General features: G+C 32.4%; 1 protein-coding gene across 6 annotated transcripts in view; it reads right to left on the reverse strand.

Annotated features, from left to right (window-relative positions):
• The window catches only part of LOC149078584 (uncharacterized), a 94284-nt gene that overhangs the window by 55213 nt on the left and 24383 nt on the right, over positions 1–14688 (reverse strand). For 5 of the 6 annotated variants that reach the window (XM_089240701.1, XM_089240697.1, XM_089240700.1 and 2 more), the window contains 9 exons: positions 14482–14636; positions 13429–13593; positions 11764–11946; positions 10174–10386; positions 6487–6540; positions 5146–5378; positions 2704–2823; positions 1719–1904; positions 1127–1333 (listed from right to left, as the gene is read on the reverse strand). In XM_089240701.1, the coding sequence (XP_089096827.1) occupies positions 1127–1333; positions 1719–1904; positions 2704–2823; positions 5146–5378; positions 6487–6540; positions 10174–10386; positions 11764–11946; positions 13429–13593; positions 14482–14636 (1516 nt within the window). The remainder of the gene's footprint in view (positions 1–1126; positions 1334–1718; positions 1905–2703; positions 2824–5145; positions 5379–6486; positions 6541–10173; positions 10387–11763; positions 11947–13428; positions 13594–14481; positions 14637–14688) is intronic. The other variant, XM_089240699.1, reaches the window with a different exon arrangement.

The raw sequence follows: 14688 nt of genomic DNA on the forward strand, positions 1-14688 counted from the left end.
TACAGGCATCTTTTTCTCAGACACTCGTTAGGCATTTTGCTTGCTGTGGCCTTGTATTTGTGTATATTTGTAATTAATTTTTTATGATTTTATTCACAATATATATAGTAGGAATAAAAATTGTGGTGCGAAAAATTTAGATATGAAGATAGAAATAGCTTTTTAAATGACAAAAGTGCTGGTGCTTCTCTCTTGTTCATTCAAAAAAATAAATAAATAAATAAATATAAATATATATATATATATAAAGAAAATTATTTGAAGAAAAAAATACAAGATAGAATTTATGCTAGAATGAAATAGAACCTATGCAGTGGATAATCATCAGGGAGAACCCTAAGCGTATGGTTTGAAAATAGTAGGCGTTTCTGAAGGGTGCAATGCCTAATTGCACTAAAAATTCCAACCCTTGTTCCTCGATGCCTGCCATCTCAAAAAACATGTTGGAAGAAAAAATGTAATAAAAAAAAATAAATTTTCAATGATGTCTCCACTACATTCAATACAATACAAATGCATCCCCTTTCTTAAGATACATTCTGTGTTTTTTACTATTTTTTCACTACATTTTGAATTTTGAATTTATTTTCTGTAATTTTTGTAAAAATTCCCTGTAGTTTCTGTAGATTTTGTACATATTTTTCTCATGCCTCATTTTGGTTGTAACCTGAAGGTTTATATATTTTCAAATGATGTATTTCTCTTCAATATATTTTTCTCATTTTTCATTCCATTTTTTCGTCCAACATGTTTTTTGAGAAGGCAAACACCGGGATCAAGGGTTGGCATTTTTAGTGCAATCATACATACCCACCTTTCAGAAATACCTACTCTTTTCAAACCATGCATGGAGTTCCCCCAATGATGACCCACTGCATAGGTTCCATTTCACTCTTGCATAAATTCTACCTTGTATTTTTTTCTTCCAATAATTTCCTTTTGTGCATGTGTGTGTACGTATATACACACACATATGTACATTATTTTCAAATAACACTCAACGCAAATTAAATGACAACATTCTTACCCAGAATAATAACATGAATCCTTAAAATCATCCTATTAAAATTATCACATTACAATCATGATCAAAACACCCATTATAATCACATATAAAATTACTAACCTGCCCACGAAGTTCTTGCAACAGGTTCTCACTCTGCTGCAATTGTTCAAGCTCTTGAGTTTTTGACAGAAGCTGCTCTCGCAGATCTCTGAGTTTCTCAACAGAGTCATCAATGACCTCTTTAAAGCTACAGTCTTCAAGTTGGCTTTTCAGGTCTGCATTACTCTGTTCATGAACTGACAAAGATCTGGACAAAGTACCTAATTTCTGTGAGAAAGAAAAAAATTCACAATTAAATTTGAATCAATTTAAAATTTAACGACCACACATAATACAGGAAGCAAATATGGATAAAGATAAATATGCTATGTTTACTCATTTCATTAACTCCCTTTACAAGCATCAACTCAATTATAAAGGAGAATGGTAAAAATGGTTTATTTATTCTTTCTCTCTCTCATTTCATAATGTATTCTTACCGGGGCCGTAATGGGCCTTCTCAAGGGTCCCAAAACAGACTTCTTCCTTGAGGCCCCTCTTAAAAAGGTTATTATGTAAAACAAATGTAAACTTTTGTGGGGATCTCCATTCGGCTCGGAGCCCAGGGGCAGTGCCCCGGTTGCCCCAGCCTAGTTACGGCCCTGATTCTTACCTGTTTAAGCTCTGTCTCTGTTCTTGATTTCAATTCAAGTGCTTTTTCAAGTTCAACTATAATTTCTCGCAAATCATGTATCTTGTCAAGAGCTTGCCTCAGTTCTTCCTCCAATTCATCCTTCCTGCTCATTGCTGCTTTGTGCTCTTCTATTTTACTCTTCAACTGGTATTCAAGATTCTCTGTCTGAAAAGAACAAGACAAATGTTAACCTTTAATTGAGAAAAAAAATTAAAATTGAGTGCCTGTATAAAAATATACAGTAAAGTAATTTGATGTACAAAGACGAATAAAATACAAACTGGAATTTTCTTTATAATTTTTACAATTTTTTGAAGAAATAAAAAGATACAAAAATAACATCTTACTTATCTACATAATTTCCAAATTTTGAAACACATTTTTCCCATTCTCATTTTGACAGTTTTTTAATCTCTTGTCAAAGAAAGAATAATTTAAAGAAGAATTTTGACCTATATTTCATTTGGAAAACATCACAAAATGTTTCAGCACACATACAAATGTCTCCATTTTCAAATAAGTTTTATCCTTTTGTCATGATGAGGAAGTTTTTGTTGTTAGAGTTCAATGAAATTGTAATTTGCATCACTCAAATCATAAAAAAGAGCTTCAGATGCAAAAAGATAGATCAATACCCTTCTTTCATGTCATTATGAAGAGACTGAATATAATTGTCTTATGGCTGCCTTGTACTGCCTTATGGCTAGAACACATGTTAATTAAGTTTTTGTGTGCTTGCTAATTAATATTGAAAAAACAGACTATAGAAATTTGAGACATTTTGTAGTAGTTTCTTCACTTCTGTGACCTTTCTTTCATTTCACTTCTCTATTACTATTATATTTTCATATTGGACATCCTGTATTCACAGGATTACCTGATTTTACCTCAATTCATATATAATTTATCACATTCTCATGCGTACTTCAAAAATCTAATTAAAGAGAAAAAAACCTATATTTACTTCTTTTACAAACTGAGCTTCCACGTTTTGTATTCTTTCTTTCTCTCGTAAAATTTCAGATATCTTTCTCAGTTCTTTCAAATATTCTTCCCTTTCCTGTTCTCTTTCAACAACTTGTTCCTTTGAGAGAGAAAAAAATTGAAGCGAAGAAAAATCAAAGTATCTAGGGTTTTAAATGCATGTATCTGAGTGGTTTTTTTTAAACTAATATTCTTTAGCAAGAATTTGGTCATCTACTGTCATGATCATGACTGTTTTGTACAAACATTTTTTATCCTTCAAATAAATTCTAAATTATAATCAGAGAATAAGAACAAAAACTGAAGTATAATTTTTTTTAGTTCTGCATTAAAAAGTTTTATGCAAAGCCCATTGTTTTAAGAGCAAAGAAATATTGATATTTAAATACCAAGGTTATGCTTAAAAGTACACCTAATGAAATCCTAAATGGACATTGTTTAAATACTATTGAGTTTGGTATATAAATGTCACGTTAAGCATGATAAATTGTTACCCATAATTGCTGGTTATTATGCATAATCACTGATCATCTCTAAGTTTGGTCAATTTTCCTACATTAATCACTATTACCAGTGATTATGCGTAATTCCTGAATGAAATTGGTAAATCTGATAAATATAGAAGAAATTATGTGGGAAATGTCACTTAAATTCAATCACTCTTATCAGTTTCTGCTGTACATTATGGGTGCATTACACATATTTTGCCATAAAAATTAAATTCAAATACGTGTTATAAGGATAAAATGTATAAATTAGTAGCAATCTTGTAATATTAGCTCTCTTCATATATACCACTATCTTTAACCAGTCAAGTGGTTACTTGCTGCCATACGTAATGGTGTTGCCTACGATGGCATTTGCCGACGCGCAGACTTTTTTCGGTCTTTTTAATATAGATATGACAAAATAATTTGTCATACATGTGCTGCCATCTCTGTACAGCCATCTTTCTACTTTATTATCTCATCACTAGATGGAGTTGACAATTATATTTAAAGGTCTGAGATTATTATTACTATTATCTTTGTCATGTTTTGCAAAGCTACATCCCATCGCTTTTTTTTTTTTTCGATTTTCGATTCCCTTGCTAAGATGCATCTGTTTTATTATTCATATATCTTTTAGCAAAGCTTCAACTACCACATAAATCCATCAACAGCATTTCTTTTAGTCACAGGACATTATGACCCCCTTCCGCACTTTTGGGGTGTCATATTACGTCTCGACACATTCGAGCTATAAAAAAACATGCTATAAAAAAATATTTTAATACTTCATATTTCCAAGAAAAGGAAAAAAAAAGGGAAAAAGAGCGCGCATCTTCAAAAAAATTGGGCACTGTGGGTAGCGCTCTGAGAAATTAATTGGACAGTTGACTGGTTAAGCATAATCGTCCTGACAGAGACCAGATGACTTTTCTTTCCGAGTTCACCTCGGCATAACATCCAGCAAATATCTATTTATTTGATAATCAATATTACTGGTCAAACCTATCAACCTAGACTGAAATTTGAGCAAAAACTTTTCCAGTGGAGTTGTCATTATAAACTCCCTATTTCAGCATTAAAAGCGGATCAATGCATTTGGGTAGAAGCACCAATCCTCAATATTATCAACTAGGTAATGAAACATTGCAGCAAGTAGATGCATATGTGGATTTAAGTATTGTAATGAGCCAGATCTTGATTGCAACATTATAGTGGAATAGTTTGCAAAACTAACAGAATTTCACACATGTTATGTACAGCACACCACAAATATGATGCATATTCATTGTCATATGCTTTCTGCATGTACCTTCGCCTGAGTCTGGAGTTCCATTCAGAGGTATGGAGCCCTTATAAAATTAAGGACATAAAGCTCCTCAAAAAGCCACAGAGGTCCTTACAAAACGAATAGCTGGCAATAGTCTGACAAGAGACTTATAACATATAATAATGATTCAATGAAATATAAGAAGTAAATTTTTGAAGTTGCAACGTATTTAAACACAAAAATGATTAAGAAGTAATGTTTCCTCTGATTTTTTCATCAACATGGAGCAATTTTCCACTGGTATAAAGCTCAACCATCTTGTTTCAGAATCCATAAAAAAAATTTCATGCTTATTAGGAAACTTTTGCTCAAACCTACTCATCTTCCAGACTAGATTTCCCCCCCTCCCCATCAGACATTTGGTCTGGTCACTGTCCAATGTTTTCTTTCCAGGAAAAAACTTCATTAATGCAGATGAAATCAAATGCTTGTTGATTAAGAAAAGAATTTATGAAGCTAGAGTACACGACTACATCCTTTTTCACATATTTTCAATGATTTTTTTGCACAACCTACTCTTTTGGAAAAACAAAGTAAATTAATAGTATTACACAATCCCCTGTGTGTAAAAGGCATTCACAATTATTAGCATAAAGGGACTTACATCAATGAACTTCTTATTTGACATCAATTGCTTTTCCATTGAATCAATCTGGGCTTTTAATTCTTCTTTCTCATTGTGCATCTTTTCTATGATATCATCTTTCTCTGCGGTGACTTCTTCAAGTGACAGCTCTAACTGCTGCACTCGTGACTGCAGACACTGCCGTTCTCTATTTAAACGTTTTTGAATTATCACTTTTTCAGAAGATAGTGCTGTATTCTCTTGTAGAAGCTCTACAATATAATAGAAAAGACATTAAATGTCCATGTAAACCCATGTTTAAAAAATATCAGTAGTGATAAAAAAATTGTTGGCTTTTAAAATCAAAACATATACACATAACAATACAGCAGGATCTCAGCAGTTGATTCTATTCTCAAAACACAAAGCTCTACTTGGATATTGTGTATTACTATGACATACAATTAAAAGTTGACTAATCTTGCTTGTAAATTGTCTAAAAAATGTTTTTTTTAAAAATAGAATTGCATTAAATACAGAAATTTCTAAAATGTGTAAACCTGTTAGCATTGAAGGCCTTTATTTTGGCCATTTTATTACTCTACAGAGAGGTATTTACTCATATTCTAAATTTTCTTTTCCGAAATGAGTTTAACTCTTTTTATTTTTGAATTAGAGATTTTCTACTATATGAGATTTGGTGGTTTTTGGAGTAATTGATCCATCACCTAAATCTATCCGCTGAGAAAAAATGTCTCTCTTATATCCTTCTAATACACCAGGGGTTTTTGCACTGTGGTGCGCAATTCCGTAGGGAGCGGGTAAAGTTTCTTGGAAAAGAAACAAGTACTTCAACATTTTCAAAACTCAACATTAGCTTTCTTAAGAATTATCTTGTAAATATAACACGCTCTGATGATTTAGTCTCTTTAATTTTAATTTCAAAAAGCACAAAAAAACTTTAACATTAAATTTTTTAAATCCCATTGCAAGAATAAATAAAACACTATGAAAATTCCGTGAAACTATTAAAATTTTATGCTTACATATTTATGTTCCATGAATACTTTTTTGCGAAATATAAACAAGTTGTAAATGTAAATTTGAAATTGTGAATCAGAATAACTTACCTCTTTCAGAACATTAATAATTTTTCTTCATGCTTCCTAACATGTTAGTTGTAAACCCCTTTGTAACAAGTATTATAATAATAAAATATAAAACTTTAATGTACTAGAAGTAACGCTGCTGACCGTTTACCTTACAGAACCTCTCCTAAAGTATTAGTTATTAGTTGATGGAAAAGTTAATTTGATGGTTACTAGCCCGACCTTTCCAGTTAGTCTGCAAAACTACATAAAAATAAGGGAAAGAACGAACCTTGCGTTTCATGCGACATGTTTTCATTACAAGATGGCCCAACATGCAAGCCAGCTGGAGTAGATATGTCAATGTCAACAATAGAACATAAAAGAAAAACAAAACTGACGTTGTACCAAATGATAATTTAAATCATACAACTTAAAACCCACATACAAAGTTTTAATCACCGAGTTAGAAAAATGTTAAAAAGAAAGAAAAAAACTGTTAGAATCTGTTTCTAAAATTAAACCATGCAAAATAAAAAAGAAAACCAATCCTTCACCATATGGTAAAAACTTATTTATCCTTCAAGTCATTATTTTAAATTTTTAAAAGAAAGCTGTCACAGCACTAAGCGAATTAAATCATTTTTCTTCCACTTCTATTTGATACTCTAATTTTCTTTTTCTATAAATTCATAAAAAGCAGTGTAGTCTAATATTTGATACTTTAAGATGTTAACTATTGTGTAAGTGTGTTCAAATTCACTTCATGACAGCCCATTAGTTCATACACTATAAGCAGTGGAACCTCTATCATTTTGCCATTTGAAATAAATTTTCATCCTTGTGAAACCCCAGCTGACTGATAATTGTTAACTTATAAATATACAGTATGACAAATAAAAATGGACAATTTTTCAAATATATGGATTTTTAATACAGTTTTCAATACTCTCCAATAATGAGCAATCGTGCCCCTTCTAGAGATTTTATGCAATTTCAATCATTAATAATTCAAGTATGATATGACTTCATCATCACAATTATGCATAGAACCGTAAATAATCTGACCAAGACAATGAATTATGTAATATTATGACCATGTAAATAATACTACATCAGAGATGCCACTGATGCGTTATAACGTGTCAAATACCCGGAATTTTGGAAAAGGATGCGTAAAAATTTTGTTCACGCGTCCTCCGGGACACATTCTTTCCTAGTTCTAAGAAGAAAAAAGTAGAAAGAAAAACCTCCCCAACTTTTTCCTTTTTTTTTCTTATTTTTACCGTGTATCATGATCGCTTTGCTTCCCTGAATGAGGGGCCGTGTACAGAAGTTTCAAATTTCAGATTTTTTATTACCCTGCAAATTTTCTCCCTTCCGGTTATATACAGGAAATTACAGTACTTTCGCGGCTATCGGCCGCATCTACACGCCGTAAATTCAACTTGTTCCTACAATATTGCGAATGCGCGTTGTTTTTTTTAAATCTTAAAGGATTGGAACGCCCATTCAAATTGTAAAACCTTCCAGATATCGTAGGAAAAAACCAAATCTTTAAAAACTCGGCCTTGAAGATCCACAGTTTTGTCATCTAGCTCCTAGATGCGGTAGTCACCGTTTCGCATTGCCAAAATCATGGATGTGTAAGCAGAATCAGCTTTTGGAGGGGCACAAGGATCTAATTCTTCACAGATAGTATAAAAGAAATTATATTATCTCAATATTTTAATTCTCTACAAAAATATTTTTAATTTTTAATCTCGAGAGGGGGGGGGGAAGAGGCCCCTTATAACCTCCCCCAAATTTTGCTTTTGGTGAAAATTCGTGTTTGGAACTTGCGATTGCGCAATAGTAATCGGCTAAATATGTGATTTTCTAAAGATTTAAAATTTTGAGTTGGCTATTCCTTTGAAAAAAACTTCTGGTTGCCACGGCGATCCCACAGACCTACAACACAAATATGCATACATTGAACTTCTAAGGGGGAGGGACAGCCCGGGCCTAGTGTCATGGGCTCTGGACTAGCGGGGGGGAGGCACCAAATTCACCCTTTATAACTGCTTCTACATTACATGGGTGTGCCAAAATGTGTACTTGCCCCGTTTGAGAAAGTAGCTAGTTGTGGTGCTAGATAGTTGGCACCACCTACTGAACACAAAACACGCCAAATGCTGGGCACACACACGTAAGCACACTGTTAAGTTTCTCCAACACAAATCTGATGTAGCTCCCATATTCAGGTGTGAAAATATGTGGCAGTTAAATGGCAACAGATCAGAATGGTGGACCATCAGGGAAGGTAAATAAAATCATTTTATCAGGAAAACCAAAGTGTGAATAGGGAATGAGAAGATAAGTGTCTGAGAGAGGAGAGAGAGAATCTGATTTCCTTTAAATTTGATCAGAAGATATTGAAAGTGCGGTTTTTTTTAACGAAATGTAAAATCAATCAGAAGGGAATTTATAGATTGATTATTCGTAAATTTATAAATGTGTGCCTTCAACTGGTTATTAAAGTGGATCCTGCTTATAACATTTTTCAAAAACCGTCATAAAAAACATTGTAAATAGGGAAACAATTTAAAAAGGAAATCTCAATGAGAATTACTTATTGTTAGGACCACGAAAATAAGTTTTACTAAGTGGAAAAACATACTAAACAGGAGAAACGTTAGAAACAAAATCAACTGTATATTTGTTTTAGATTTATTACATGTGCAGAATTCCATAGGTTAAATTCTCAGTGCTAATGAGCTACTTTGCAAGTTTTTCCTACTAGTAGACAATGAAAGTAAATGAACCTTTGGATAGAACATGTTTTTAGAAATGAAAAAATTACTTGATTCACAGATACCTTCTCTTACCCAGAACATGACTCACCGCTCAGTCTCAACGAAGCAATATAAGCAGGTGATCAAAGACCTGGGGCATGTTGGAAGAAAATTCATAGAGATAGCAGTGAATTATGGGGTGGGGCATAATTTTTTTTTCATAGGGACCCACTTTCACTCAAAAAGGACCCAGATTTTTCAAATTAAAGTCTGGTGGCATCTCTGCTACATAAATGAAATGATGAATGGTTAAGATAAATAATAATTAACATAAATAACATGAGAATCATGTTCTAAAAGTAAGGGCTGTTTAGTTGTAAAAAAAACACACAAAAGAGATAAATAGAGATTATTTGCAACCAAATATATACATATCCACACCATTGATCTACATAGAAGATTCACCAAACTTTGCATGCTTGTGGTACTTTTAGGAATTTTAAATACTTTAAAAGTGAAATGATAGCACTGATTGAAAATCCCTGCCTATCAACATGTCCAATATGATTTTGTAACAAAAATATGTTAGGGTGCCAGGATGACATACCAGCGCATCCTTTAAGAATCATTGCGTGTCATCACAGTCTTTTTTCTTAACATTTGTAATAGGGAGAAACAATTTTAACCCCAGTCCCCACACATAAAATTCTGTGGCAGTTCAGGAATGTTTCTGAATTATATAGAGCAGATTATGAGTAGAGTTGAAGGGTAATTAATACCCCAGACTCCATGACGTGCACCAAATATATATATATTTTTTGAGATTTGGTTAGATTTTGCATAAAATTCCCCCCCCCCCTTAAAAATTGGAGTAGTCTTCCCAATTTGAATGATTTTCTGTTTCTGCACCAATAACTCTGAATTTTATTTTGCATCCAAAGTGAACTGGTGGAAATATCACATTTACATGGATAAATGACCAGTGGAAGTTACAACCCTGTTACTTACTTTGAAGTTTCATTTATTTTGAAATAAATAAATCAAAGACCTTGAAATAAAGGCAAAAATTACTTTGTAATCAGAGCTTGTATAAACTACTTTCTTTATCCCCTATATACAGAAAACTCCAGCATTTTATTTTATTTCAGTGTACATTTTATTAAACGCTTAAATGCTTTTCAGAGAGAAAATTAAAAAATACTAACTCTTTTCAGGGTCTCCTAGTCTACTGGCGAGCAAATTGCAATGTTCTCTCAGCTGCTTGTTTTCTTCATGTGTTACATCTTTCTCATCCTCCAACCGCATCAATTTTGATTTTAGTCCAGTTGATTCCAATAGCAACAAATCTTTCTCTTCTTTCAAGTTATACACTTCTTCTTCAAGTTTCTTCTTGTCAACCTCAAATTTACGCAACATGCCTAAAAATAATGTAAAATATTAAAACATATTTGTGATGGTCAAAAAATCAAATTTAAAAAAAAAAAGGTACATTTATACAAGACATAAGTCTTGTATACACTTGTATAAGTCTTTATATACACTTGAAAGGCTGAGTTGAAAATATGAAAGTTATAAATAAACTTGGATTTAAAAAGAAATATCAAAAACACTAAATCCAGCAGAATTTTGATATTTTAACATCAAAAGAATAAATATTTCAATGTAGCTGATAAGATTCTCACCACCATCGTCAGATGAAAGGTAGCTTTTCAGGATTGGAATCTGTCATTGGTTTTGAGTTTATCCTCAACATTTCTCCAACACTAGCAGTTGGCATTATCAGGATATTTTTTTCGAAGAGCTCTTTGAGCTCTCCTTCATGCCCAAAACATCACTCATCTGAATTATTTCAGTTCTAAACCAGGGGTTCTCAACCTTTCTTTGACTTGCGAAGCCCTTTCTGGTATATAATTCCTATGGCGGAGCTCCATAGGCCTACTTTTTATTTATACATCAAAATTAGATTTATTTTTATTATTTAATAATATTCATAATTATTATTTCTTTTCAAATTTACTGTTTTTGTTTATTTTCCTCGAGCAACCACAGGGGCTCCATTGAACGCGGTTGAGATCCACTGTTTTAAAGCATGGTACCTGGCTATCTAACTGACCTCCTTTTGCGAAAAAAAAAAATATGATGGAGAGCGAAAAAAATGCATGAGGGTCTAAAGCACAAAGGGTAATAAATATATGTGTTTTATACACCTGTGCATTAGACCCTTGATATAAAAATTTTATACTAATGTTCATTTATTGTTTCAAGGTACTACAAGTTAAAAAGTACATACGTGCCAATTCACAGATTTGAAAAATCTACAGTTTATCCTGTGATGACATTCCCATCAAAGAAAACATGTCAAACAAATAAAAGGGAAAAACTGGGGACTTTTTTGAAATAGAAAAGGGTGACCATATATAAATTCCGTTTTTCCAGGATGCATGTTTCTGTCCTAATGTTTTTAGCAATAATTACCCACTTTGCTTAAGCCATCATATTTGGTGACAATTACAGATTTTCCTTATTTGAAATCCTGATTCCCCATATTTTTCCTTATTTGAAATCCTGATTCCCCATATTTTTCCTGAGAAAACAGGGTCAGTCTAAGATAGCAAAAAACTGGAAGAACCTTTTTTGGGGATTTTTCTATAAAGATACGAAAAATCGGAAGAATTAGATTTCTGACTGGAAGATTTTAATAAGGCTGAAAAACGGAAGCATTGGCACCTATGAAATTGCCATCAAATATGCTATCAGTCTCAACATGTCATTTTTCTATTCAAGGTTTGGCTTACTCTCTGCATTCACCAAGTCCATGTGTAAATTATCTTTGTCTTTACTTTCTTCTTGAAGTTCATGAGAAAGTTCTTCATTGCGCTTGAGCAAAAGTTTGAAGTCAGGATCCTTCTGTTTGTCTAATGCAATTGCCAAAAGATTCAGTACCTGATCCACAGCTGCACGTAACCGTCTGCTAGCACCTAAAAAGTACTTAATGTCTTAGATAGAATTACACATATGAATTTTTTTAAATAGATTAATAGTTAATAAAATTATTTTTAAAGTCACTTCATTAAAATGCTTCAAATTTTCTCTACAAGAACAAATTAAGAAGAAAAAACAATTAGTTCTTAAAATGAATGGCTTTATTTAATTTCATTGCTTACCAGATGGAAATCAGGATAAAAACAAAGTATATTTTTATCATGACCATGTGTTGTGTGTGTGTGTGTGTGTGTGTGTGTGTGATAAAGCGGTTTCAAATAACTTCAGTAAAATATTTTTATTAAAAATGTTAAATTTGGTAGAATACTTGAAAATCTCTGTGACTTGACATTTTTTTATACAAAATAAGCACCTGTAAATTCCTCTCCATTGGTGGAGATGAATTATATTTATGTCAATACTATAGAAAGAAAGACGAAAAAAGACAAAGTGTAAGTTGAGGACATAAGAAACAGAGTGAATATTCCTGCATATTCCGAATGCCGTGAAAAGAGCTGGTGTGTGATTCTTCTGACCCTGAATTCCAAATTCTCAGTGATGATGAACTTATTCAAAGTGTGAAGGAACAACTCACTAATTGATGACCAGGAAGATAACAATGACATTGCTAGCCAACCAGATGCGGTACTGTCAGTTAGTAACATGTTTGAGTGCTTTGACACAGCCCTAAAATGAATGGAGAAGCAGCCTGAGTACAACTGCCTAAAGCAACTCACTGCGAAGAGGATGCAAGACTTGGCTGCATGAAAATGAATAAAGACAGTGAAACAACTGACCGATATATTCAAGCAATGAACATTTTAATACAGTATGTAAATACAAAAAAAATGTTTTCAGTCATTAAATTACCTTACATACTAAAGCAGAATTTGTTTTTCTACTAAGAAATAGCCTTTTTTCATGATTTATCAAATTAACTGGATGGGGATCTCAGACCTATAAGAGGAAATTGATCCAGATAATTCAATTAAATACTACTACTACTGAACCACACATGCACCTCATCCATATTCCTCTGCAGAATTTCTAACGAATTGGTACATGTTGAAATGTGCGTGTATATGTAGTGAACCTGACATGAAGTTGTTTCTGTGCAATGCTTGTTGTGTGTAGTGCTTCCACCTGAAATTATTGTTTCTAACTATGAATGAAGATAATGATTGAATAATTGCATCATTGTAGGCCTGTTGCTCTCTGGGGTGAGATTTTGTAACGGGGAAATCAGCTTGCATTTGCACCTCGAAGTTGGGAACCACAGTGGATTAAATACTGTCACAGGCTTTTGTTCATCCTGAAAATACATTTATAATCAAAGAAAATAGAGCCCAACCTTTCGAATTCAATTGAAATCATATGGCATCATATTGACTGGTTGGACTCTATGTACATATAGATCTGGATGGCTTGGATTTTGTACATATGATAAAAATGAAGATTTGATGTGATGAATAAGATACCTATAAGAACATCTTCTCCTTCAATATCAGCATCATAAGTGCCCATGGAAACAAAGAAATCCCAGGTTCTTGGGGTTAGATCTGGGCCATCCTCAGTTAATTCTAAATTCTGTGCGTCACCACCAGACAAATTGTTGCAATCTTCTCTAGAACCAATGCTTTGAGCTGTGTATATGAATGAAAAATAAAATTTTGTGAATAGTGCTAAACATAGCTTGAAGTAATTTTATGCAATGTCCTTTTTTTCAATGCACAGATAAAGTGATATTGCTATAATAGTGTATTTTTTCAGGATTAATTATCAAGAGTTAGGCATTTATGCACTAATATTCATTTGTTAATTGTGTAGCCTTTGAGGTTTTTTTTTTTTTTTTTTTTCAAAATCAGTGTAAACGTACAGGGAATTTTTTTGAGGAATGCAAATGCTTTTCTTTGAGCATTGCTTTCATACTAAGACATCTCTTCGTCTCATACAAAAAACTAGAGTTACAATAGGTACTTGATGTCCAGTTCCTACATCAGTTTTTTATGTGTGTTACCATTAAAAAGTATATAATTCAGTTATTCTATGAAATAACAAACTGAAATATACACTTCAACTGTAACATATACACATACCAGAAATACCCATGAAATGGCACAGTGAGTAAAACCTATTAACTTAACTATATGGCTTTTAAGCCATACTAAACTATGTGCTTTCTTCTTTTAATTTACAGAAGTTGACAAATCAATTGCAAATATAATTTTTCTCACAAGGTAACAAAATAAGTTTCTTTAAGGACAACAGCAAGCAAACAAAAAGTGAAATTAATTTCAACAATTAATGACTAATCACCTTCATAGCGATTTGCATAACAGATGCAATTGTATATAATATAGTATATCTCATTTGAATTGAAATATGCAACTCTGCATTAAATAATGAACACCTTTGTAATTGAAGTTAATATCTGATTAAAATTAATAATTAATCACATTAAGGAAACCATGAATTTCTATTGGAAAATAAATTATATAAATTCATATTGAATGATTCTAAGAATGAAATACCAGTATCATCATCATGTAGCGTTGATGCCTCAGAATGATTGCCTACGAGACCATATTCCATTAGTCGGTTGTTAATTTCACGTTCTATATCTACAAATGTCTTTACAAAATCACATAATACATGTAGAAGACGAGAGTTTGTTTGCGCAGCATGACTGTAAGACAAAATATATGATTCAGTAATGAAATTCTATTTCGTACTAGATA

This window comes from Pholcus phalangioides, unplaced genomic scaffold, assembly GCF_987345545.1.
Source record: "Pholcus phalangioides strain wild (caught in Gottingen) unplaced genomic scaffold, Ppha-v1.0 ptg000013l_1, whole genome shotgun sequence".
In the NCBI taxonomy this organism is placed as follows: Eukaryota; Metazoa; Arthropoda; class Arachnida; order Araneae; family Pholcidae; genus Pholcus; species Pholcus phalangioides.